This window comes from Emys orbicularis, chromosome 2, assembly GCF_028017835.1.
Source record: "Emys orbicularis isolate rEmyOrb1 chromosome 2, rEmyOrb1.hap1, whole genome shotgun sequence".
Taxonomy (NCBI): domain Eukaryota; kingdom Metazoa; phylum Chordata; order Testudines; family Emydidae; genus Emys; species Emys orbicularis.
In genome coordinates this window covers 262,183,016-262,207,648 of record NC_088684.1, presented here as the reverse complement: position 1 = coordinate 262,207,648, position 24,633 = coordinate 262,183,016, and the positions used below count along the sequence as shown (strand labels likewise).

Genomic DNA, 24,633 nt, shown 5'->3' with positions numbered 1-24,633 from the left:
ACTTTCAGACAGATATGCAACCATCTCACCTTCGTTTTGGACAGCAATTCACTGGATCACAGTCAACTGCTTCTATGTGCTAGAATCCCATTTACTATTCCATGGTGCTCAGAGCTCCAGTTGGCCAACTTGATCCACAAATCTAGTAAACCAATTGCAGATAGATGCTGAGGATTTAAACCCAGTTTTTTTCTGTCACTACTGTAACACAATGTCTTACTCCAGAAAAAAAGAGAGAGAAATGGTCCTTGAATCTCCCAGTGGCCTGTTAGATTCAGGGCTCTGCAGCTAAACACCTGAAAAAATAGGACTTAACTTCTCCCAGAACCAGGGCCGGCTCCAGGCACCAACCGACCAAGCACGTGCTTGGGGCGGCACCTTGGGCCGGGGCGGCGCTTAGGTTTTTATTTATTTATTTATTTATTGGTTCGTCGGGGCAGCGCTGGAGGGGTTTTTTTGTTTGTTTCTGCGGCACGGTGCTCAGGGGGCGGGGCTTCGGGCGGCACGGTGCTCAGAGGGGGCGGGGCTTCATGCGTCACGATGCTCGGGAGGGCGGGGGCTTGGCGCGGCGCTGGGGGGGCGGGGGCTGGCGGGCACGGCGCTCGGAGGGGGCAGGGGCTTGGCGCTTGGAAGGGGGCTGGGGGCTGGCGCGGCGCTCGGAGCGGGGCTGGGGCTTGGCGCGGCATGGCGCTCGGAGGGGGACGGGGGTTGGCGTGGCGCTGGGAGGGGGGGCGGGGGCTGGCGCGGCGCGGCGCTGGGAGGGGGGCTGGGGCTTGGCGTGGTGCTCGGAGGGGGGCGGGGGCTTGGCGCTTGGAGGAGGGACGGGGGTTGGCGCTGTGCTCGGAGGGGGGACGGGTGCTGGTGCTGGCGCGGCGCTCGGAGGGGGGGCGGGGGCTTCGGGCGGCATGGCGCTTAGAGGGGGTGTGGCTTCGGGCGGCGTGGCGCTCTGGGGGGCGGGGCTTTGGGTGGTGTGGTGCTGGGGGGGCGGGGATTTCGGCAGCGCTGGGGGGGGGGTACGGCAGCGCAGCGCTCGGGGGGGGGGGCGGCACTCTTCTTTTTTGCCTGGGGTGGCAAAAAAGTTAGAGCCGGCCCTGCCCAGAACAGAAGATAGTATCATAGAACCATGGGGTTAGAAGGGATTGCAAGGGTCAACTAGTCTAATCCCCTGCCAAGATGCAGGATTTGTTGTGTCTAAACCATCCAAGACAGATGACTATCCAGCCTCCTTTTGAAAACCTCCAGTGAAGGAGCTTCCACAACCTCCTCAGGCAGTTTGTTCCATTGTCCTACTGTTCTTACAGTTAGGAAGCTTTCCTGAGATTAATGTAAATCTGCTGTGCTGTAGAATCATAGAATCATAGGGTTGGAAGGGATCAAAAAGGTCATCTAGTCTAACCCCCTGCCAAGATGGATGGTTTAGACACAAATCCTACAAAACAGATGGCTATCCAGACTCCTTTTGAAAACCTCCAGTGAAGAAGTGCCCACAATCTCCTGAGGCAGTCTGTTCCATTGTCCTACTGTTCTTACAGGTAAGAACTTTTTTCTAAGATTTAATCGAAATCTGCTATGCTGTAGTTTGAACCCATTGTGTCTTGTCCTGCCCTCTGTGGCGAAATGAGAACAACTTTTCTCCATCTTTTTTATGGCAGCCTGTGATGGGGTAGCTGCCCCTCACTGGCAGAAAAGGAGTTAAAAGCAGCCCTAGGGAGGCTGCACCAGAGGCAGCCAATTACAAAGGGGCTGAGAGTAGAAGCTAATCATGGCCCGGCAGGGTCATCTAAGAAGGGCTGCAGGGCACAGCAGAGTTCAGTAGCTGACGGGAGCTTGAGGGGAGAAGACCAGACTCCTAATAGGAGGAAGGAGCCCCTGCACCTGGGATAATTCAGTGCTGCAAGCAGGGACCAGGGGAACTAGACAGAGCTCCTGGCGGGCTGCTAGGGCCAGCAGGTTGAGGCCCTGAGGTAAGGGCAGAAAAGGATGCTGGAGCCACGTGGGAAATGGCCCCAGGACAAAGGACTGTAATTGCCACTGAGGGAGTGGCTGGATGGAGATTGCAGGTCCCCCGGAAGGGGACAACATAGAGTCCAGCACAGCCAGAGGGCAGTGTCACTGAAGATGATGCTGCAGTCCTGGGAGTGACGCAGGTCCTGGAACGAAAGTGACATTGGCGAGGCACCACCAGAGGGCACCCTGGCAAACATAGTTAACTCTCATGACAGCCAGCAGGAGGTGCCAGAGTGGTGAGTCCCACCCCGTCTCACAATTTTTCAAGTATTTGAAGACCACTATCATGTCCCGTCCCCCCGCCACTCTCCTCTTTTCCAAACTAAACATACCCAGTTCCTTCAGCCTTTGCTCATGTGGCTTGCATTCCATCCCTTTGATCATCTAAGTCACTTGCCTCTGGATCCTTTCCAGTTTCTCTGCATCCTTTCTATATATTGGTGACCAAAATTGGACACAGTACTCCAGCTGAGGCCTAACCAGCGCCGAGTAAAGTAGTACTATCACTTCCCATGATTTGCATGCTATACCTCTGTTAATGCAACCTAAAATTGCATTTGCTTTTTTAGCAACAGCATTGCATTGCTGACTCATGTTGAAGTTGTGATCCACCACAACTTCCAGATCATTCTCAGCAGTGCTGCTGCCAAGACAGTTTTCCCCCATTCTGTATTTGTGCATTTGGTTTTCTTCCCTAAGTGTAGCACCTTATAATTGTCTTTGTTGAATTTTGTTTTGTCTATAGCCCAGTTCTCCAATTTATCAAGATCCCTCTGATTTTAGCGCTCTCCTCCAAAGTGTTGACATCATCTCCCCTAGCTTTGTGTCATCTGCAAACTTGATCAGTATGATCTCTATTTCTACATCCAGGTCATTAATAAAGACATGAAACACCACCAGATCCAGAACAGATCCCTGTAGAAGTTTGAGACCTCTCTCCAATCCGACATCATTCCATTAATAGTTACTCTTTGTTCGCAGCTGTTTAACCAATTATGCATCCACTTAATGGTAGTTCTGCGGAGCCCACATTTCTCCAGCTTATCAGAATGTTATGTGCGACTGTGTCACAAATCTTGCTGAAGTGCAGGTATATTATGTCCACCGCATTCCCCCTACCCACCAAATCAGTTACCCTATCAAAGAAGGAAATCAAGCAATTTGTCATGATTTGTTCTTGGTAAATCCATGGTGGCTGCTAGAGATCACCCCTTCATCCTCCAGGTATCCACAAATCGAATGTTTTATACATTGCTCTAATACCTTTCCAGGTATCAAAGTCAGGCTGACTAGTCTATAGTTCCCAGGCTCCTCCTTTATCCCCTTTTTAAAGATGGACTCTACGTTAGCCCTTCTCCAGTATTCCAGGATCAATCCCGTCCTCCATGAGTTTGTAAATATTATTGCCAGTGGCTCCGAGGTTTATTCAGCTAATTCCTTCAGTAACCATGAATAGCATTAGGCCCCGGTGATTTGAATTCATTCAAATTAGTCAGAAGATCTCTGACGTGTTCTTTACTTATCCTGATCTGCATCCCTTCCCCTTTATTGTCTATGGTAACTTCGCTAGTCCTCTGGTCACATTATTTTTTCTGAGAAGACTGAAGCAAAGTAGGCATTGAGCAGCTCTGCCTTCCTATCATCTTCTGTTACCAGCTCACCTTCACCATTGAGCAGCGGGACCCACAGCGTCCTTGATCTTTTTTGTCTGACATATTTGAAGAACCCCATCTTGTTGTCTCTAACATTTCTTGCCTGCTGTAACTCATTCATTGCCTTGGCTTTCCTGATTTTGTCCCTACACGCTCATGATATTCCCATGTATACTTCCTTGGTGACATGCCCCTCCTTCCATTTCCTGTATGTGTCTCTTTTGGTTTTTAGATAGTTAAAAAGCAGCTTGTGCAGCCACATTGGCCTCCTATGGCTCTTCTTATCTTTCCTCTGTGTCAGAATAGCGTGATTTTGAGCCTCTGTTATTACATCTTTTAAGAACTACCAGCTCCCTTCAACTTCTGTTCTTCCTAATTGGTCTTTCCAGTGGACCTTGTCTACTATTTCTCTGAGTTGGTTGAAATCTGCCTTGAATCATATGTGTGAGAGTAGAGTTTATCTGTGTACGCTTCCCTTTGCAGATCCTATTGATCCCAGAGTGGCTAGATGAAAAAGGTAGTTTTTGTGGACAAGTCAATCCTGCTGCTAAAAGGATTAAAGTTCTGAACATCCCTGCAATGTTTCAAGGCCCTAGCCTGTGCTGAGTCACATGACAACTGCAGAAGCGGTGCTTCCAGTAAGCAGAAGCCTGCTCAAATGGAAAGGTGAGCCCAGTCTGGGTTCTTTGTACCAGACCATCCTGCAAGGCTCTCCTGTGGTAAAACCAGGATTGTGGGAGCCTGGGGGAAGCCTGCCAGGATTCAATCGCAGCCCCTAGGAGGAGAGCTGTGAAGAACCTTCAACTAAGAGCCACAAGGACTTGAACTGAGAAGCCCTGATAGTAAGGCAAAGAATTACCTGAGCCCAAAGAAGGGCTAAAGGAGCTGTGAGTTTAAAGGAACGTAACTACTTGTGCCTGGAAGGGTAAAAGGGACAGCTTATATTTATTTTGTGTTATGGGTTAATAAACCAGTCCCCACAAGTTGGAATTATATTTGAAATACATACATAGGTGCATGAGATTTCAGAGGGAGATATAGAAGCACTGCTCCAGAGGTAAACTGAGGCAGCAGCTGACCCTTGCACAATCGGCCTGTTCATCAAGCCAACTTCCATGAGTTTGTTTGGGAGATGATGCCATTAAATCAGTACAAAAACAGGATTTCTACAGTGAATTAGAATGCAAACATCTATATTTTATTACATGGAACTCAGACAAAAGATACCACTCGACAGTTGCCACAGTAGTGGCTATAAACATTAACATAGGTACAGATATTATTTAAGCCAAGAGAGAGAAGGCTGAAGTGCTATAAAACATAGCTATTGAAGCACTACAAAAATAGTAGTCATTGAGCTAGTGAATTTGAAAATGCAAATAAGTCCTAGTGCTGTTTAAGACCTAAATCCTGCCCTGTGCAGCATCAGTGTCCATGGGGAGTCCTCCAGCCACAGGTGGAGGGGGTGCAACCCAGTGAAGGAGCCTGTTCAACTGCAGGAAACCAGCACAAGATTCTGCAGCATCTACACTCCCCTGACTGCAGCAGCGTGGCAGGATCTGGCAGGATCCTTGGATTATTACTACAGCAGTTAGAGGCCAAATGATTTTATTTGCCTAAGAAAAAATGTATAATTGTCTTAAATAATAATTCCCCAATATTGGGTCAGCTTCTGCCAGGCACCAAGCACCCTCCTTTCACACTGTTTTGTCCACAAAGGTGGAGTTCATCCCTTTGGATGATCTGGTCTACTGTGAGAAAATTAGAAAAAGATTTAGAGGTCGGGGTACGATATGGTGTTTACTTTCCGTTAGGGAAGATAGATATTTTGGTTGCTAAGGAAGGAACCCACCTGGTATGGTCTATGAATATCTCAGTATCAGAATTCATGAAGCCTCTCAGCTTCCACTTCAATTAGGGCTAGATACTGCAAGGTGCTGTGCACCCTCTACTCCCTCTAAAAAACGTGGAAGCTGATAGCACTCACACCTCACAGCAGGGACTCAGCCCTTCGTAGAATTAGTCCTTTAGTCAAGATAACCCATCAATATTTTTGTAAACTGCTGAAAATGATGCTGACAAGAATAAAAGAAAATAGAAATTTAGAATTTGGCCAAGGTACCCACTCTAAATCATTTCCAACTACATTGAAGCATTGCTCCTGTTATACAGAGTTAATAGAGGAGACTATTCCTGTTTTATAAACTTTAATTTTTCTACTTTCTTAAAAAAATGTATTTGACACATTTTATTGTATGTCAAAAGTGTTCTCTTTAATGCGGGGTTTTCAAACGTCTCTCCCCACACTGAACACTCCACTGCAGAAACAAAATTTTTATTATTCTTTGAAAGAAAATGCTACATACTAGAGGGAGAAAAATTGTCAGTAGTTCAAAGGGAATGACAAATGACTATGCCAGGTAAGCTAGTGAATACTCAGGGCTACATCCTGTCCTGTGCTGCACTGGTACCCAAGAGGGATAAGAGGAATTTAAGAGTCTTATTACACCACATAAGAGGGAAAAATCTCTCCATAGTGCTCCAGCAAGCACTAAGAAAGCCAACAGCTAATATATGCAACATACCTGTGTGGGCATGATCTACGGATGAGGGACTCTCTTTAGGCTCCCAACTTGTTTGGACCCAATTCTGCAGGGTGCCAATTGTCTCCTGACAAATGCTGAGCAACCTCAAGTTCCATTCAAGTCACTGGGAGTAAAGTGCCCTCAAGTCACTGAAGAGGCTCAGTACTTTGCAGGCATTGTTCTGAGGGCCCATTATGTGAGCTGTTGAGTACTTTCTGCTAGATGCTGCGTACTTTCAACCAGAGTTGAAGGTGCTCTGAATCTGACAGGACCTTACAGGATCTGGCCCCTATGCACATACAGAAAGCTCAGTTTGGGTGCTCACACTCTGTTCCTGATCAGAGGGGCAGAGAAGTGTGCTGCCCCTTCCCATCATGAGAAATCTTGCCTCGAGCAGCAGGACTCCTGCAGAGGATGCACTGGCCAGGATTCCTGGTCCACCATTCTGCACCAGCCAAGGTAGGATTTGGTCCTCATATCACTGTCAGACCCTGACAGCTTGTCTATTTTATACCTACTTCAGCCCCTAGAGACCAAAATCGTACCTAATAAGTCAGTCTCTTGCTTTCCATCAAGGAGGGGTTGGAAATGTTTCAGAGGAAAACTGATTGCATAATAAAAAAGAGTTACGATTCTCTTGGACCTGGGGAGCTCTAACCTATATATAAAGGTACAAACAGGGAAATGGTTATAATACTGGGAAAGCCAAAGCCTGGGCCCAGGTCAGATAACCACTAGCTTTCCGTGAGGAAATAAAGAATAAGGACTGATTCTACAAAGAGTTTCTCCATCACAAATCCTTGCTCTCACATGGAGTTTTAGTGAAACATGAGGTAATAACTACTTGTAGGATCAGGCAGAAAAATCAGAAAAGGAGGAGCAAAACTTCAAAAACTAATTATATACAGAACAAAATATAACTTGCTGGAGACACTGAACTCCTTCAACTTCCATTGAGTGCAGTGGGAGTTGAAGAGGGCTCCCAAGTACATCCAGGCAGTGCTCAGCGCCCTGCAGCATGAGTGACTTTTGAGAAACATGAACTCCTGACATTTGAGAATCCCTGTTCTCAATGTGAGCTTACACAAACACTACAGCACACACACACAAAATCAAGGTTATTTCTTCAAACTGACAAAGGATTAATAATGGTGATTAATAGTTCAGAAAATAGGAGAAAGATAAATATTTCAGAATTCAGCAAGAGTTTCTGGCTATACTGTACTGTATTTTCCTGCTCATCATAAAAGAACATATGAGAAATAGAGTATTTTAACAGAAAAATCGAAGCATTTATAAAACTGGTTGATAATTTTCCACCCTTTCCAGAAGTGCATCAGAATATCCAGGAGAATAATACCTGAAAAAGAAACATTTTGTCTGTGTATTAGATAATGGAATATATATTATGCTAAATATTTAAATTATATTAATATCTAGTGCATTTATTAGAAAATTGCTAGACTCAAACTTTGGTTATAGCTCAAGAAGATCAGTAATTATCCGCCTGTAATCCTTTAAGAGACTGTTTCTGTACTACCTTGCATATTGTGTCGTCATTTACCCCTGAGCAAAATGACTGTAAAATGCCAGCATTCAGACCTATAAGTCTAGCTTTTCAGAATTGCTCAGTATTCAATTGGAGTCAGATTTTCAAAAAGAGCTCAGCTCCCAATTAGGCACTTAAAGGAAGTGGCCAGTTTTCAAGAGAGCTCAGCATCCAACAACACTCTTCTCAATGGGAGCTGCTGGGTGCTGAGCTCATGAGAAACTCTGGCCCTTAATGCAAAGCATGAGTTTCCACAGAATGGCTGTCACAGCATAATGGTTTACGGCTGCCAGAGAAATGCAAGTGCACGTGTCGAAAACTAATGCAGAGGCAAAAAGTTGATTAATGTACAATGTTAGTAACAGTGATCTTGTAACAATGTTTTATGGCAATGATCTTATTTCTGTAATACCAAGTGACTGATGGAGATTATATTATTCAAGAGATTTTTATTAGAGTAGAAATTCACTGTGACTTTATTGACCTACTGCATTCTGACTGGCTTTGAGAACAGCCCAGTTGTGTGCCTCAAGTAATCAGAGGCCAGCATTTTTTTTTTTTTTTTAAGTAGACTGCCCTTTTCTGAATAAGCTTGCTGCTGACTGGTTGAAGGCTTTTTGTTTTTGCTTTTTTAACTGAACTATACCATTTACCTAAAGGTTCACTGGTGAAAATTCACAAAATCCTTCCAACCCTGCAGGTCTCAAGCATATTACAGTGTAGTTCATGGTTTGACATAGATGCTAGAATTTTGTCTGCACTGAGATTTCCAGTAAATATGCTTAGACTTCATAGAAGCTAAATTTTAAAATCTGTGCACATTTTTATGTACACCTGGATCTGATGTAAATCCACACATGCCCCAGTGTATGTGCAAGTCAGTGCTTATGCCCATACCCAGCTATGTATGCAAAATCTCACCTATGTGCATAAGGATATTTGCATGTCTAAGTCAGATGAGCACTTTTATGCTCACTTGTTTGTAAATTAAGCCCTATTTTTATGACCTACAAAAACTGAAAACTACAAAGGATCATTGACTTGGTAAATCATTCATGGAATTTTTAAAAACCTATATCTGTGGGGTGAAATCTCCTAAAGACACCTAAAGTAATTATTAATTCTGTTAACCTATAGGGTCCAAGGGAGAATTTTATCCTTTATTTACCCACAAATAAAAAGTCCTAACAAAGGCTTTTGAAAGTCCATTGCATACTGATTTTTTTATGCTGGACTAGTTTGTTTCTATTCCAATGTGGCAAGATAAGACCAAGAAAAACGACATTAAATTTTTCCAATGTTTTGCTTAGAAACAACCATGGTCAAAGTCTCTCTCCCTTGAGAAATTTCTGGAGAATTTCCTTTGTCAGTGTGATTCTTTGAAGACTTTGCATTGAGGAATTTACAACACTCAAGTTGCTCCCTTTTTTACAAGCCACCAAAGCTTACAAAAACCACGTCCTGCGTTCTTGATGTTATATGAATATCAGACTTAAGAGAGGTGGATGAAGTTTCAAAATCAACAATAGGAATAGCTGTACATACCTCAAAACTTCCAAATCATATTATCCGAGAACAACAAATAAGGTTTGAATACAGACATTATCAATTTATGCCCAATAGGCTAGCTATATTTATTCTTAATTCTAAAAGTTATTAAGAGTGGAGGCATGCACACTAGTTGTATAAGCAAAATCACTTCAGTGCTATACCAGAAAGAGCCTTCAATCTACATAATACTGAAGTCTTGCACTGCTAGCTATCTGTCTAGGTTTTTATACCATACCCATCAGCATAATATATGAGACTTGTATTACTGTGCATGTTCCTAAGAAAACACAGTAATACTGTATGTCTAAAGATCCGTACAGAGCCATTGTTGCAGATGTATGCTGCACATCTCAGAACACTGAAAGTCTTAACTACAAGGAGACAGGAGTAAGGTTTGTTATAACTGAAACGTGTTCAATGAGAAATCCCAAATGCTAGCACAGAGGGGGTTAATAATGCATAGAATTTCTGTTTGCTCCATTCTCCTCACTGATTTTTCTACAGAATTTTAAATTTGATATAGTTGTTTTGTAAATCCATTATTAGCTTTTGTGAAAATAACTTTCCAAATGCAAACTAATGCAGTTGTCTTCCTGAATCTGCAGACAGACAGCCTGAAACAGCAGCTTTACAGGACAAATCCAGCCCTGACCTCTGGAGCAGCAGAAGTGCCCCAGGCAGTGGAACCAGCATAGTTCTACTGCACAAAGAGACAGGGGGAGGAACTTAAAGGGCACATTTTCTTCATTACACCAATGGCATGTTTCTTTGCTTCCCCTAACAAAAAAAGTAGTTTGTAGCAAAAGCAAACATGAAGTACAGCCAAAAAATGTAAACAAATGTCTTTTTAAAATTCTGTACCGTTACTCTTCATAGCTTGAAAATGTCTTGACGATTCTTCACCCCTTTGACAGTCACTGAGTTTTCCCTTGCAGAAGCAAACAGGATGATGCTGATGCAAAGAACCAGTACGGAGAGTGCAACAGTACAACATCCCCATGAGTGTATTGCTGAAGTGAAGAATTGGTAAATGGATATCTAGAATTCAGGAGGAGATTTCCCTCCTTATTATAAGTTGAGGTTGGTGACATTTTAAGTGCCAGCTATTTAACAGTATTTCTGTATTCATTAAGAGCAAAACTCACTTTGGTGCAGACATGGTCCTTTATATAACACTTAAGCCTCATGAGGAGGTTCAGGGAAGGAGCAGTTGTGGCTGGAGCAAGAGATCAGGAGGCTCTCTGCACCCTGGTACACTGCAGGAAGTTTCAGTGAAGCCTCGGAACACGTTAGCTCAGAGAACGGTGTTGGGGAAACCAAGGGGAAGTTAGAGGAGGCACCAAAAGATACATTACCTGGATTCCATGGCCTGAATACCCCATGTATGGGGCAGAGACTGCTACTGCAGCTTACAAATTGACATGGCATCCAGAAGGGTGGTGTTGCAGCCCCAGAGCCTGCCAGGTGGATTTGGGAGTTAATTCTATTCCCCAACTCCCACTTAGTTCCCTGCAAAAGGGCAATCTTGGGCTTTGTTTAGCAAGAGGTAAATTTGAACCTGAGAAGCAATTTTAAAAAGATAATAATAAAGCATTCAGAAAGACAAGAAAGTATCTGTCTAATTCTGTGTTCGTCCAACTACTCTTTCGGGCTGATAACCAAAGATGGCCATTAATTTTAAAAGGGCATTCACACAGACCTTAAATTATATTTTAAATCTCTCATTTTGTGCTTTGAAGACAATCTAACAATGTAACAACTATGAATTGCTAGGACTCCAATTTCCTCACCTTACTATTTCCTCTGGGTAACAGTTGTTAATAGTGTTGATGTACTCTTGAAGAAGTGACCCCGGCTCTGCTTTTATCTCTTGAACTTTTTTAAGTCCACCACTTGTTACAAAGAGACGTCGTGCTTTGCTATCATGCGGCAGCACCTACAAAAAATGAAGTACATAATGAGTGTTAAACTTTCCTTTAAAAGAGCCTTCTACATTGGTAAGCTTTAATATTAAAAAAAAAAAAATCGGAGAACCTACACAGAGAATAAGATAAAACAGAATTGCAAGCAACATTCAGAGATGTAGCACCTCCTGTAATAAAGGTTTTATTTTAACTTGTTGGTTAACTAGGAACAATTAAATCTTGAGCCACCTCCACTAGGCTGCAACATAATTTGACCTGTTCATTTAATATACACCACTGTAAATCATAAAAATGCTTATGACAGCTTTATGCAATTAATATTAATTGTTTCTACAAAACAACATGCCTGCAAAGATTAAACAAACAGAAAACTAACATGGAATGATAATTGCACCTGTCCCATTACCACTGACTCGGGGTATGTCTACACTACGAGAGTAGTTCGATTTTACTTAAATCGAATATGTGGAATCGATATTACAAAGTCGAACGTGTGTGTCCACACTAAGGACTGTAATTCGACTTTGTGAGTCCACACTAACGGGGCAAGCGTCGACATTGGAAGCGGTGCACTGTGGGCAGCTATCCCACAGTTCCTGCAGTCCCCGCTGCCCATTGGAATTCTGGGTCGAGCCCCCAATGCCTTCTGGGGAAAAAAATGTGTCGAGGGTGGTTTTGGGTAACTGTCGTCATCGAGCCGTCACTCCCGCCCTCCCTCCCTGAAAGCGCCGGCGGGAAATCAGTTCGCGCACTTTTCTGATCAGTGACAGCGCGGACGCCACAGCACTGCGAGCATGGAGCCCGCTGCGACCATCGCTGCAGTTATGGCCGTTATCAACACCTCGCACCTTATCATCCACCTTTCCCAGAGGCAGATGCTGAGAAATCGGGCGAGGAGGCTACGGCAGCGCGGTGAGGACCTCAAGTCTGAGAGTGGCACAGACCTGTCACAAAGCACAGGACCCCGCACCGAGGACATCATGGTGGCAATGGGTCATGTTGATGTTGTGGAACGGCGATTCTGGGCCCGGGAAACAAGCACGGACTGGTGGGACCGCATAGTGCTGCAAGTCTGGGATGAATCCCAGTGGCTGCGAAACTTTTGCATGCAGAAGGGGACTTTCCTGGAACTTTGTGAGTTGCTGTCCCCTGCCCTGAAGCACAAGGACACCCGGATGCGAGCAGCCCTGACTGTCCAGAAGCGAGTGGCCATAGCCCTCTGGAAGCTTGCAACGCCGGACAGCTACCGGTCAGTCGCGAACCACTTTGGCGTGGGCAAATCTACCGTGGGGGTTGTTGTGATGCAAGTAGCCAACGCAATCGTTGAGCTACTGCTCTCAAAGGTAGTGACCCTGGGAAACGTGGAGGTCATCATAGATGGCTTCGCCGCGATGGGATTCCCAAACTGCGGTGGGGCTATAGATGGAACTCACATCCCTATCCTGGGACCGGACCACCAGGCCAGCCAGTACATTAACCGAAAGGGCTACTTTTCAATGGTGCTGCAAGCACTGGTGGACCATAGGGGACGTTTTACAAACATCAACGTCGGATGGCCGGGCAAGGTTCATGACGCTCGTGTTTTCAGGAACTCTGGTCTGTTTAGATGGCTGCAGGAAGGTATTTACTTCCCGGACCACAAAATAACTGTTGGGGATGTGGAGATGCCTATAGTGATCCTCGGGGACCCAGCCTACCCGCTAATGCCCTGGCTCATGAAGCCCTATACAGGCGCCCTGGACACTGAAAAAGAACTCTTCAACTACCGGCTGAGCAAGTGCAGAATGGTGGTGGAGTGTGCTTTTGGACGTCTCAAGGGGAGATGGAGAACCTTACTGACTCGCTCTGATCTCAGCGAAACCAATATCCCCATTGTTATTGCAGCTTGCTGTGTGCTCCACAATCTGTGTGAGAGCAAGGGGGAGACCTTTATGGCGGGGTGGGAGGTTGAGGCAAATAGCCTGGCTGCTGATTACGCCCAGCCAGACAGCCGTGTGATTAGAAGAGCCCAGCGGGACGCGCTGTGCATCCGGGAGGCTTTGAAAGCTAGGTTCCTCAGTGAGCAGGGTAACCTGTGACTATTAAGTTTGTTTACAGAGAAGCTGAACCTGCCCCCGTTTCTTTACCCAGTAAATGTTCACTATCCTCTCCAGTTACATACCCCGTTCACCCCCTTCCAACACACGTTTAAAAATAAAATCACTTGAAATTTGTTAATGAACACCGTTTTCTTTATTACAGTTTTCGCGGGAAAGTGTTGAACCTGGGACGCAGACTGTGGTGGGGAGCGGGTGTAGTGTAGTGATGCAAAGGACGCTTCTAAACTCCAGGAATGACAGGCTCCGCACTGGTAGACTGGTTGTTTCAACGGAGCCTGCCACCCCTCCTGTTCGGGACTCTATGTGTGGGGGCTATGTGACTTTGTGGCAGGGGGAGGACGGTTACAGATCCCCTGCTGCGTGGCTCTGTGATCCAGGATAAGGACCGCTGCATAAGATCTCTAACCGCCCTCCCCCGCCACAAACTCACATAGCCCCCCCCACACACAGAACATGAAAACCACCTCCCAGACTGACCAGGGTAACTAGTGAATGCAATGTGTGTGTGCCCTGCTGCTGAACCTGCCCCCGCGTCTGTACCCTGGTAAAGGTGACTGTCCTCTCCAATTACCAACCCCCTTCCCCCCCTTCAAACAGACTCTCCTCTAAAAGAACATGATGGAAACAGTAATTAACAGAAAGGTATTTTTTATTAGCAACTACACATGAAACTGGGGGATGAAACTGGGACGGGGGCTTGGGTGAGGCGGGAAGGAAAGGACTTATCAAATTTTGGGGAATGAGAGCCTTCTGGTACTTGAGCAGTCTGCAGGGGTGGAGTGAGAGTTTTCACGGACTCTGCCGCCCCTCCTTCTTGGGACTTTGGGTGAGGGGGGTATGGGACTTTGTGGCAGGGGAGGGCGGTTAGAGATAGACTGCAGCGGGGCTCTGTCCTCCTGCCTCCGGTCCTGCAGAACATCCACAAGGCGCCGGAGCGTGTCCGTTTGCTCCCTCATTAGTCCAAGCAGCGTTTAAGTCGCCTGCTGGTCTTCCTGCCGCCACCTCTCCTCCCGTTCCATGTGTGATCGGTGCATTTGGGACAAGTTCTCCCTCCACTGGGTCTGCTGGGCTGCCTGGGCTCGGGAGCAGCCCATAAGTTCCGAGAACATGTCCTCCCGTGTCCTCTTCTTCCTACGCCTAATCTGCGCTAGCCTCTGGGAGTGTGATGCCAGGGTAGTTCGGGAGACAGTCGCAGCTGTGGGATGGGAAAAAGGGAGTGAATTCCTCAGAAAGATAAATTTTTGGGTGAACAAAGAACATAGTCTTTCTCTGTGAACAAGACCATGCACAGCACCTATCACATGCGCACTCAGGACAAGGTCGAATTTTCGGCCTTCGCATTCAGTGCCTGGGGTCTTGCAGTGCAGATCACACAAGTGGGACAGGACAGCGGAATTTGGGTAACAGGCTGACATGGTAAGCCATAGACTTGTGGCTGCTTAAAACTTTAATAATAGCACTGGCCTCCTTTCACGTTCAAAGCAATGCCAGTCCCTGCTGCCAGCAATCCGGCAAGCATGAACTCTGCCCCTGTCCCACCCCCTCGCGGCTGTCCCAGGGAAAGATTCCTGTATGCTGCTCCTCTCCCGCCTCCACCGCGTGGCTCTAAACCGCCGGTTACAGTTCTGTAAAGGAACAGGCAAGCAGTCCCAATACTAACATTCCCCTACCTAATTCAAAGCAGGTCACCATGAGCGACATCACTCTGATGAGGATTTCAGAGACGGAGAAAGAACGGATGCTTCGGGAAAGCCTGCAAAGACCAGGGCCGTATGCCGCCATGCTCTGCAAGGCAATGATACCCGAGTACTTGATTGTCTCCTGGCGCGGAAACGTTTCCTACCATGGAGGACCCAATAAGGCCGCTCTCCCCAGGAACCTGATGCAAAGGCTTTCCAATTACCTCCAGGAGAGCTTCGTGGAGATGTCCCAGGAGGATTTCTGCTCTATCCCCGGACATATAGACCGGATTTTACTGTAGCTGCACTGGCAGGGACTAAACAGTAGAGCGCCTAGGGCAAAACAATCATGCTAAACCGGACATTGTTACATTTTTTTTTTCAGTAGTTGCACTGCCAAGGACTGAAACGTTAAGCGCCTAAGGCAAAGTAATCATGAAAAACCCATTGTTAATATTGTTAATATTCCTGTTCTGTTAAAAATAAATGTTTACATGTTTAAAATACTTACCGACTGATCCTTCCCCTGATTCTGTGTCCGGGTTAACGCCTGGGGACGGTTGGTAGGGGATCTCTGTAAGGGTGATGAAGAGATCCTGGCTGTCGGGGAAATCAGCGTTGTAAGCGCTGTCGACTGCCTCGTCCTCCTCATCTCCTTCCTCATCTTCCCCGTCCGCTAACATGTCCGAGGAACCGGCCGTCGACAATATCCCATCCTCAGAGTCCATGGTCAGTGGTGGGGTAGTGGTGGCGGCCGCACCTAGGATGGAATGCAGTGCCTCGTAGAAACGGGATGTCTGGGGCTGGGATCCGGAGCGTCCGTTTGCCTCTTTGGTCTTCTGGTAGCCTTGTCTCAGCTCCTTGATTTTCACGCGGCACTGCGTTGCATCCCGGCTGTATCCTCTCTCTGCCATGGCTTTAGAGATCTTCTCGTAGATCTTTGCATTCCGTCTTTTCGATCGCAGCTCGGAAAGCACGGACTCATCGCCCCACACAGCGATCAGATCCAAGACTTCCCGATCAGTCCATGCTGGGGCCCTCTTTCTATTCTGAGATTGCATGGCCATCTCTGCTGGAGAGCTCTGCATCGTTGCCAGTGCTGCTGAGCTCTCCACGCTGTCCAAACAGGAAATGAGATTCAAACTGCCCAGACAGGAAAAGGAATTCAAATTTTCCCGGGGCTTTTCCTGTGTGGCTGGTCAGAGCATCCGAGCTCGGACTGCTGTCCAGAGCGTCAACAGAGTGGTGCACTGTGGGATAGCTCCCGGAGCTATTACCATCGATTTCCATCCACACCTAGCCTAATTCGACATGGCCATGTCGAATTTAGCGCTACTCCCCTCGTTGGGGAGGAGTACAGAAGTCGAATTTAAGAGACCTCTATGTCGAACTAAATAGCTTCGTGGTGTGGACGGGTGCAGAGTTAATCCGATGTAATGGTGCTAAATTCGACAAACTCCTAGTGTAGACCAGGCCTTAGTTAAGTCTTTTATATTGATTCACTCAGTTTATTTGTATAGCAGATTTTCATATCATTCTTATGATCTAATATGGATTGTTACTATCACCTCAAGTTCCTGGATATTAAAAACCATGGATCAAATCCCGCAGTCCGTCTGTGTAGCCATGGGATGGCCCCTACAGATAGCAAAAATGCAATGTTTCTGCTGCACAAAGGAGATGGAAAGCAGAAGTGGTAAGTAAAGGGATTTTGCAGCCCCCCGAATGATGCTGATATGCAGCTCTCTCCAGAGGAGGAGGAGGGCTGTGGGCAGGCAAAGAAGAATGGCAGTAGTTGGCCAGTGGATCTACTAGGCCAGAATGGTATGTAGAGTGAAACAATGAGCTGTCAGCTACATCTACGTCACAAAAATAGCCATGATTGATTAAACATGGTTGTACCCAACCCTGCAGGTTAAACCCTACATGGGCAAAAGCACTTTATAACTTGATCTGGCCCCATTCTTATTGGCTGGGCAAACCAAGTTTTAAATTTGGTTGTGTTTCAGTTGTTAACTAGCACCTTGGAAAAAAAGAGCAACTATGCTAAAAGAGTGGGGAAAAGGAATGAGACACGTTCCCCATCAGGTAGATGAGCTAACAATTTAAGCAGACAAACTTCATTTCTCTAGTTCCTTTTGTACCATATAAAACACCCCCAGAAGAATTAAACAACAGACTCTCCTGGCCCTCAGGTAGAGAGGGCAAAGGGAGGAAGCAAGGAGCTTGTCCCCATTACCACTTCATGCAAGGGCCAGGAACAATTACAATCCCTTCACTGTGGAACTGCTGCATCCAGGGGCACAAACTACCTAAAAGGGGATAATAAGGGGGTAAGCCATGCCCCTTCCTCCCTCCATACTGGCTCCCAAAGCTGGCTGCGGGGAGCAGGATGCACCCTCCCCTTGAGGGAGAGAGATCTTAGGGAGGGACTGTGTGTCTCAGAGAGGCACAGTACCTCCCTCAACCCCCACTGAGACAGTGTGGTGATGCACAAACCTGTACTCAGGGCATTGCTCAAATGGCCATAGCTTCCCCACAGTGAAGTGCACTTTAGACAATAAAGCTTTTACTTGGCTATAAGTGAGCTGATGGAAGCAATCTCCCTAATGTCCAAGGACAGAGAATTTCAGAGTTATGGTGCAAGAGAAACACTTTTACTGCAAAGAACTTCATATAAATGTATACATTATACATAAACCACCCAAACATAGTTTGTTTAATGCAATGGGTGAGGAGAAGCATAAAAAACCAACATGTCATCCAATATAAACTGTGTCCGTCCAAGCCATTTACAACATTAGAAACAGCAAAAATCCATACAATGGGCAACTAGCTACTAAGAGCTCCCCTTATTACTCGCTGTGGTCAGCAGAGCTGGTTGGGAATTTTCTGACAAAATATTTTTTCATCAAAAAATGCTGATTTGTTGAAACCATTCATGGGGAAGAGTCAGTTTCAACAATTTTTTTCAACTTGAAAAACTAAGTTTCGAAATTGTCAAAACGTTTTGTTTTAACATTTTTTTAAATGAAAAAAATCCATTTTTCCCGGTTGAAACTGCTTTTCCTTTTGAAATGCAAGTTAGTTATAGTAAGAAAGAAAAAAAAAAAAAAAAGAGAGAGAGAGAGAGTTACTCACTTGTGCAGTAACTGAAGTTCTTTGAGATGTGTGTCCCTGTGGGTGCTCCGCTTCAGGTGCTGGTATGTCCGAGCACCATTGATTGGAGATTTTCGGTAGCAGTGTTCGGTCGGGACACGCGTGCACAGTAGCTGTCTCACTGCACTGTTGGAGTCTCATCTAGCGCGCACACAGCCCGACCCCTTTAGTTCCTTCTCTACTATAGAGTCCTTGTATCAAACTCCAAAGTAGAGGGGAGGAGGGTGGGTAGTGAAGCACCCACAGGGACACACATCTCGAAGAACCTCAGTTACTGCATCAGGTGAGTAACCCTCTCTTCTTCTTCGAGTGCTGTCCTTGTGGGTGCTCCACTTCAGGTGATTGTAGAACAGTGTCCACTATGGTTGGGGGGACTTTGGAGTTACATGCCTAGTGGAGGAGAGGACTGTTAGACCCAGCATGGCATCAGCTCGTGAGTCCTGTGTAATTGTTTACTAGTAAATGAACGTATGTTCTGAGGCCCATGTAGCAGCTCTGCAGATCTCTGAGATATGTGATGGGTTGGACCCCCTTTTCGGGGTGCCACTGGATGTGCTGAGATCCCACCTAGCCCGCCTGTCCCACCAGCCTGGGCTCCCCCTATCCTGTGCTGTTGTGACAGGTTCTCAAGCTCCTTTCCAGCACACACACAAGTAGGGACACACCCAACTCTAGAATCACACCCCCAGAGTCTGCAATCAGCTCTGTGTGGGAGGACTCAGCTAGGGGATTGCCCAGCACTCCTGTGCACACACCCTTTGGTATGTAAACCCAAAATTATATTGTATTGCACTTTATAGAGATCTATATAGCGAAAGCTCATGAAAATCGCCCCCTCCCTCACTGTGGAGGAAGATATACACAGCTCTTTGCCATCCCTCCCACCCCCCCGAAGTTATGAATTGCACAAACTGGGTTTTAGAAAACAAAACAAGTTTATTAACTACAAAGGATGAATTTTAAGTGATTATAAGGGATAGCAAACAGAACAAAGCAGATCACTGAGCAAAATAAACAAACACACATCCTAAGCTTAATTCAGAAAGAAACTGGTTACAAATAGTAATTTCTCACCCTAAATGTTGTTTTAGGCTATAAGTGAGTTGATGGAAGCAATCTCCCTAATGTCCAAAGACAGAGAATTTCAGAGTTATGGTGCAAGAGATACACTTTTACTGCAAAGAACTTCATGCAGAGTTTCTGCAGCTTCGAGTTTCAGGTATTTCTCTTCATAGGCTAGACCCATGAATCAGCCTGGGTCCCAGTCCTTTCTCCCCAGATCAGTCTTAGGTGTTTACAGCAGTCATCCTGGACGGGGATTCAGTGAAGAACCGGCAATCTTGATTAACTCACTCTCCAGCCTTAAACAGGATTTACATATGGCGTGAAACTTTTATTTCCCTGTTTGCCCCCCCCCCTTCAGTGGAAAAATACCAGCTCAGGATGGTGTCCTGTACCAGGTGACATGATCACATGACCTTACAGTGTCAAAGCAACCATGAGACAAGGTTTATTTGTAATATCCACAGGAAGGAACTCCAGGAAGATGGGAAGTCAGCATTTTCAAAGACCCATTGGCTTTCCTAATGGCCCATTCAGGCTGATTGCATTCTGTCTGGTGGGCGTTCCCCAAGTACACACACAGTTGTAATTGTTACATAGTCAATATTCCTAACTTCAGATACATAAATGATACATGCATACAAATTGGATAATCAGATTCAGTAAATTTTCCAATGATATTTCACAAGACCCATCTTGCATCAAATAAATCTTAGTTATGCCATATTCATATCATAAGCATGTTTCTATAAAGAATATGGGGTGTAACATCACAGTACATTGTTCAGAAATGGTATAGATGCTGCCATGGAACACACAGAATGGGACCTGATCCCCATTGGTGGCTCTGTCTTATCTGTTTGATAACATAGTTGGATGCAGCTCAAGATCCACTTAGATAGTCTCTGAGAGGATATAGCGGAGCCCTTGGATTGTTCTGTTGTCAAGAAGAAGAGTCTTGGGGATTTGCGGAAAGATTTTGTTCTATTCTGGTCAAACATCTAGAGTGTGTAACATGGCTCCTGTGTGTTTCTGTGCAGTTTGGGGTACAATGTGGTGAGATGAATAGGTTGGTTGATCTGGAAACTTGAAGCTATTTTGGGGAGGAACTTTGGGTGAGGTTGCAATGTGATCTTGTCTTTAAAGAAGACAGTGTATGGTGGATTAGCCATTAATGCAACAATCTCACTCACTCGTCTAGCGGAGGTGATAGCCACCAAGAATGCCACCTTAACATCCCAGGAACAAGTGGCCAGCAGCTCAAAGGATGGTCTAGTAAGGCCTTTGAGAACTGGGTTTAAGTCCCAAGTGGTGTGGGTTGGTATACTTCTGGGTAGAGATTCTGTATGCCAGTGAGAAACTGCTTGGTGGTCAGGTGTGCAAATACCGAGAATCCATCGATTTTATGATGAAAAGTGGTGATCACCGTGAGATGTACTTTACTAGAACTTGTGGACAGTCCTGAGTTCTTTAGTTCTAAGAGATATTCTAGCACTAGCGACAGTGGTGTAGTATTGTTTGTTCTGACTCCATATGGAGAATCTTTTCAATTTATGCAAGTATGTATTGCGTGTGGATATACATCTGCTGTTCAATAACGTGTTTGACTTGTTCCAAACAGGCTAATTCGTGCTGCTGGAACCATGAAGGGGCTTTCAGATGGAGTTTCTCCAGGTTCAGATGGAGGATCTGACCATTGGCTTGAGAGAGAAGATTCGGTCTCAGTGGGAGAGTTCGTGGAGCGCAAACCGTCATGTGCATCAGGTAAGGATAGCAGGTCTGCCTGGGCCACGGTAGGGCTATCAATATGATTTTGGCATTGTTGTCCTGTATTTTGTGTAAGACCCAGGGGATTAGGGGGATTGGCAGGAATGCATATAGGAGTGCTGTCCCCCATGTGAGGAGGAAAGCATCCCCTACGGATCGAGGTCCTAATCCCGCTCTCGAACAGACTAGCGGACATTTGTGATTCTGAGATGTAGCAAATAGGTCAATGGTGGGTAACCCCCATCGTTGGAATATATGTTGTAAGTAGAGCCCTCCATGGATACAAATTTATATCCACGGATTCAGATACCACGGGTATAAATCGGTTTCCGTGGAACTGCAGGGCCCTCCCAGGAACTGCAGTGGTGGAAAGAGCAGAATGTTGGGCTGCCACTCCTAGGAGCCAGCACCCCACGCAGGCAGCTTCCCCAGTGCAGCTGTACCATCCACAGGCCCGCCCCCAGCCCTGCCCCCGTCCCTTCCACACAGCTGTCTGTGTCTCCTGTCTGGGGGTGTGCGCACTGCTTGAACACAAGAGCATGACCAGAGATAGCTGCCAGTGAGCCTGCCCGCCCCAGTGGGCGGGGCTGTAGGCGGTACAGCCATGCCAGAGGAGCTGCTGGCGTTGGATGCTGGCTCCTGGGAGCAGCGGCCCCACATTCTGCTCCTTTTGCTGCTGTGGTTCCCGGGAGAGCCCTGCGGTTCTGCAGATACTGATTTATATCCGCGAATATCCGCATCCATGGATATAAATTTGTATCCACACAGGGCTCTAGTTGTAAGACTGAGGGATTCATTTCCCATTTGTGTTCCTGTGAGAACCATCTGCTTAGAGTGTCTGCTGTGGTATTTTGACATCCAGGGAGGTAGGAGGCTGAGATGTCAATGTGATGATGAATACACCAGTTTCAGAGTTTTATGACCTAAGTACATAGGGAGTGGGATCGTGCGCCCCCTTGTCGGTTGATGTAGAACATGCATGCAATATTGTCTGTCATCACCCATACCGTCTCGTTCCTTATGAGCGGAAGGAAATGGAGGCAAGCATTCCGTCCCGCTATTAGTTCCAGTATGCTGATATGGAGCTGTGTTTCCGCTGGTGACCACCTGCCGTGGATTGTCTGATGATCCAGGTGTGCATCCCAACCTATCAAGGAGGCATCTGTTGTGATCAGAATTGAGGGTGGTTCCTGGTAAAAGGGAATCCCTGAGCAGAGATTTTCCTGTTTTGTCCAACACTGAAGGGGTTCTAGTACTCTGGGAGGTGGTGTTACGATCTTGTTCAAACTGTGTTTGATGGGTTTGTATACGGAACTCAGCCAACCCTGTAGGCAGCACATGTGTAGTCTCGCACGTTTTACCATGAATGTGGTGGCTGCATGTGTCCTAGCAGTTGTAGACAGGTTTTTGCTGTGATTTGTGGACTGATGAAAACTGTCTCTATGAGCTTTTTTATTGCCAGAAATCTGGTTTGCGGTAGAGATGCTCTGGCTTGAACTGAATCGAGGTGTGCTCCAATGAAGTCTAGTTGTTGTGTGGGTATCAATGTCGACTTTTGTATGTTCAATTGCAGCCAAGTGTTTGGAAGAGGGCAGTAGTCGGTTGGGCAATTTCTGTCGTCACTATCCAATTGGGGTCTTTCAGGAAGCAGTCATCTAGATACGGGAAAAACACGATTCCCTGCTTGCACAGGTGTGCAGCGACAACCGCAAGGGTTTTGGAGAAGACCCTTGGTGCAGTGGACAGTCTGAATGGAAGCACTATGTACTGGTAGTGCTCGTGTCCTAATAATGTGAATCGGAGGAATCGCCTGTGAGCTGGGTGAATGGTAATGTGGAAATATGTGTCTTGTACGTCAAGGGCTGAAAACCAGTCCCCCTGTTCCAGCGCTGGGATCACAGTGCCTAATGTGACCATTCTGAATTTCTGGGAGCGGACAAACTTGTTAAGTTTTTGTAGATCCAACAGGGGTCGCCATCCTCCATTTTTCTTCTGGGTCAGAAATAATGGGAATAAAAGCCCTTCCCTCTGTATTGCATAGGTACTAGTTCCATGGCACCTAGTTGCAGTAGATGATGTAGGTCCTGCCTTAAGAGGTGCTTGTGAGAAGGGTCCCTGAAGAGGGACGGGGAAGGAGGTAGGGTAGGTGGGCAAAAAATAAAGTGGATGGCATAACCTGATCATATGATCTCTAGGACCAGTGGTCCTTGTTATGAATTCCCATGTTTGATAAAAAGGTCTCAGTCGATGGCCAAATGGGCAAAGTGGCGCTGTCTTGAGTGGGAGGTCATTCAGACCCTTGACCAACAGTTCAAAATTGTTGCTTAGTAGATGACAGTTGTGACACTGCTGGTTGTGGTTAAGATGGTTGGTGTCTTTGTGGTTGGTTTCTCTGCCTGTTGGTGTTTTAAGGTCTGGTATTCTGGCAACTACATCGTGTGTCTTGAGAATGGTGGTAAGATTGGTAAGGCTTTCTTTTAGCTAGTGATGTGTAAATGCCCAGCGTGCGGAGTGTTGCACCAGGAAGGTGACCCTACATTGCAAAGTGGACTAGGTGTATACCTTCCTTCCTAGGAGGTCCAGCCGTTTGTGGTCCTTATCATGAGGTGTGGATTTAAAATGTTTAGATTGATGGTTTGCCACCTCGACAACCAGTGAGTTTGGTGACGGATGAGAAAAGAGGAAATCCATGCCTTTGGCCAGCACATAATATTTTCTATCGGCCCTTTTGCATGTTGGTGGAATGGTGGCTGGCATCTGCCACACCGTTTCAGCAGGTTCCAGGATGGCGTTGTTTATTGGTAGTACAATTTTTGAGGACGATGAGGTTTGCAAAATTTGGAGCAATTTATGCTGATTTTCTTGGACTTCTTCCAAAGGTGTGTCCTGGCTCAGTGCAATTCTCAAAGAGTTCTTGAAACTGTTTAAAATTGTCTGCCATTGTAGGTTGAGGTGGCATAATGGCCTTGTGAGGAGAGGAAGAATTGTGAGGTGGTGACACGTTTTCCTGACCTGTTTATTCTTCGAGCTTCTCTGTTATATCCTCTGGGACTATGGATGTTGTAGCCACTGGGGACAGTGAAGGAGACCTAAGTTCACCTCTGGGTGGTGATGAGGTTTTGGCATAGTGGGCTCTATATGCTGCCCACAGGTCCCATGTTGGCCATTGCATGGGAAACGCCATGGGAGGACACATCCATGGTTGTCCATACCATGGGTGCGTGGGCTGTTTATGATGATTTTTTGGCCCTCAGACTTTTCCTCCAAGTGGTCTGTGTTGAGGAGGCGAGGAGTGTTGTGGGGAGAAGACCCCCTCATCCTGTTCCTCATTCTCGCTGTCGCTTGGTACTGATGGTGTCATGGGAGAAGTGGGCTGCATAATGCTTCTTGGGGGAAATCCGTCAGTGCCAAAATGTGGTGATTGGGGCACCGAAGACATTTATATATCCCTCTGCATTAGGAATTGCTGTGGTACCGATGGAGGCGGTGCCAAGGATTTTGTAGGAGCTGAATGGTGTGCAGCTGTCTTGTGGCTTGCCTTTGTCGGTGCCGGTGGACCCATCATGGCGATATCAGTCAGGGCCAATGGAGGCATCGG

The 24,633-nt window shown here is 46.3% G+C and overlaps 1 protein-coding gene across 1 annotated transcript in view; it reads right to left on the bottom strand.

Annotated features, from left to right (window-relative positions):
• Positions 1 to 7,537: 7,537 nt before the first annotated feature.
• Positions 7,538 to 24,633, bottom strand: part of SPAG6 (sperm associated antigen 6) — a 59,704-nt gene continuing 42,608 nt past the window's right edge. Inside the window, exons 10-11 of the mRNA XM_065399434.1 lie at positions 11,135 to 11,280; positions 7,538 to 7,604 (exon numbers count right to left, since the gene is read on the bottom strand). Of these exons, the coding sequence (XP_065255506.1) occupies positions 7,538 to 7,604; positions 11,135 to 11,280 (213 nt within the window). The remainder of the gene's footprint in view (positions 7,605 to 11,134; positions 11,281 to 24,633) is intronic.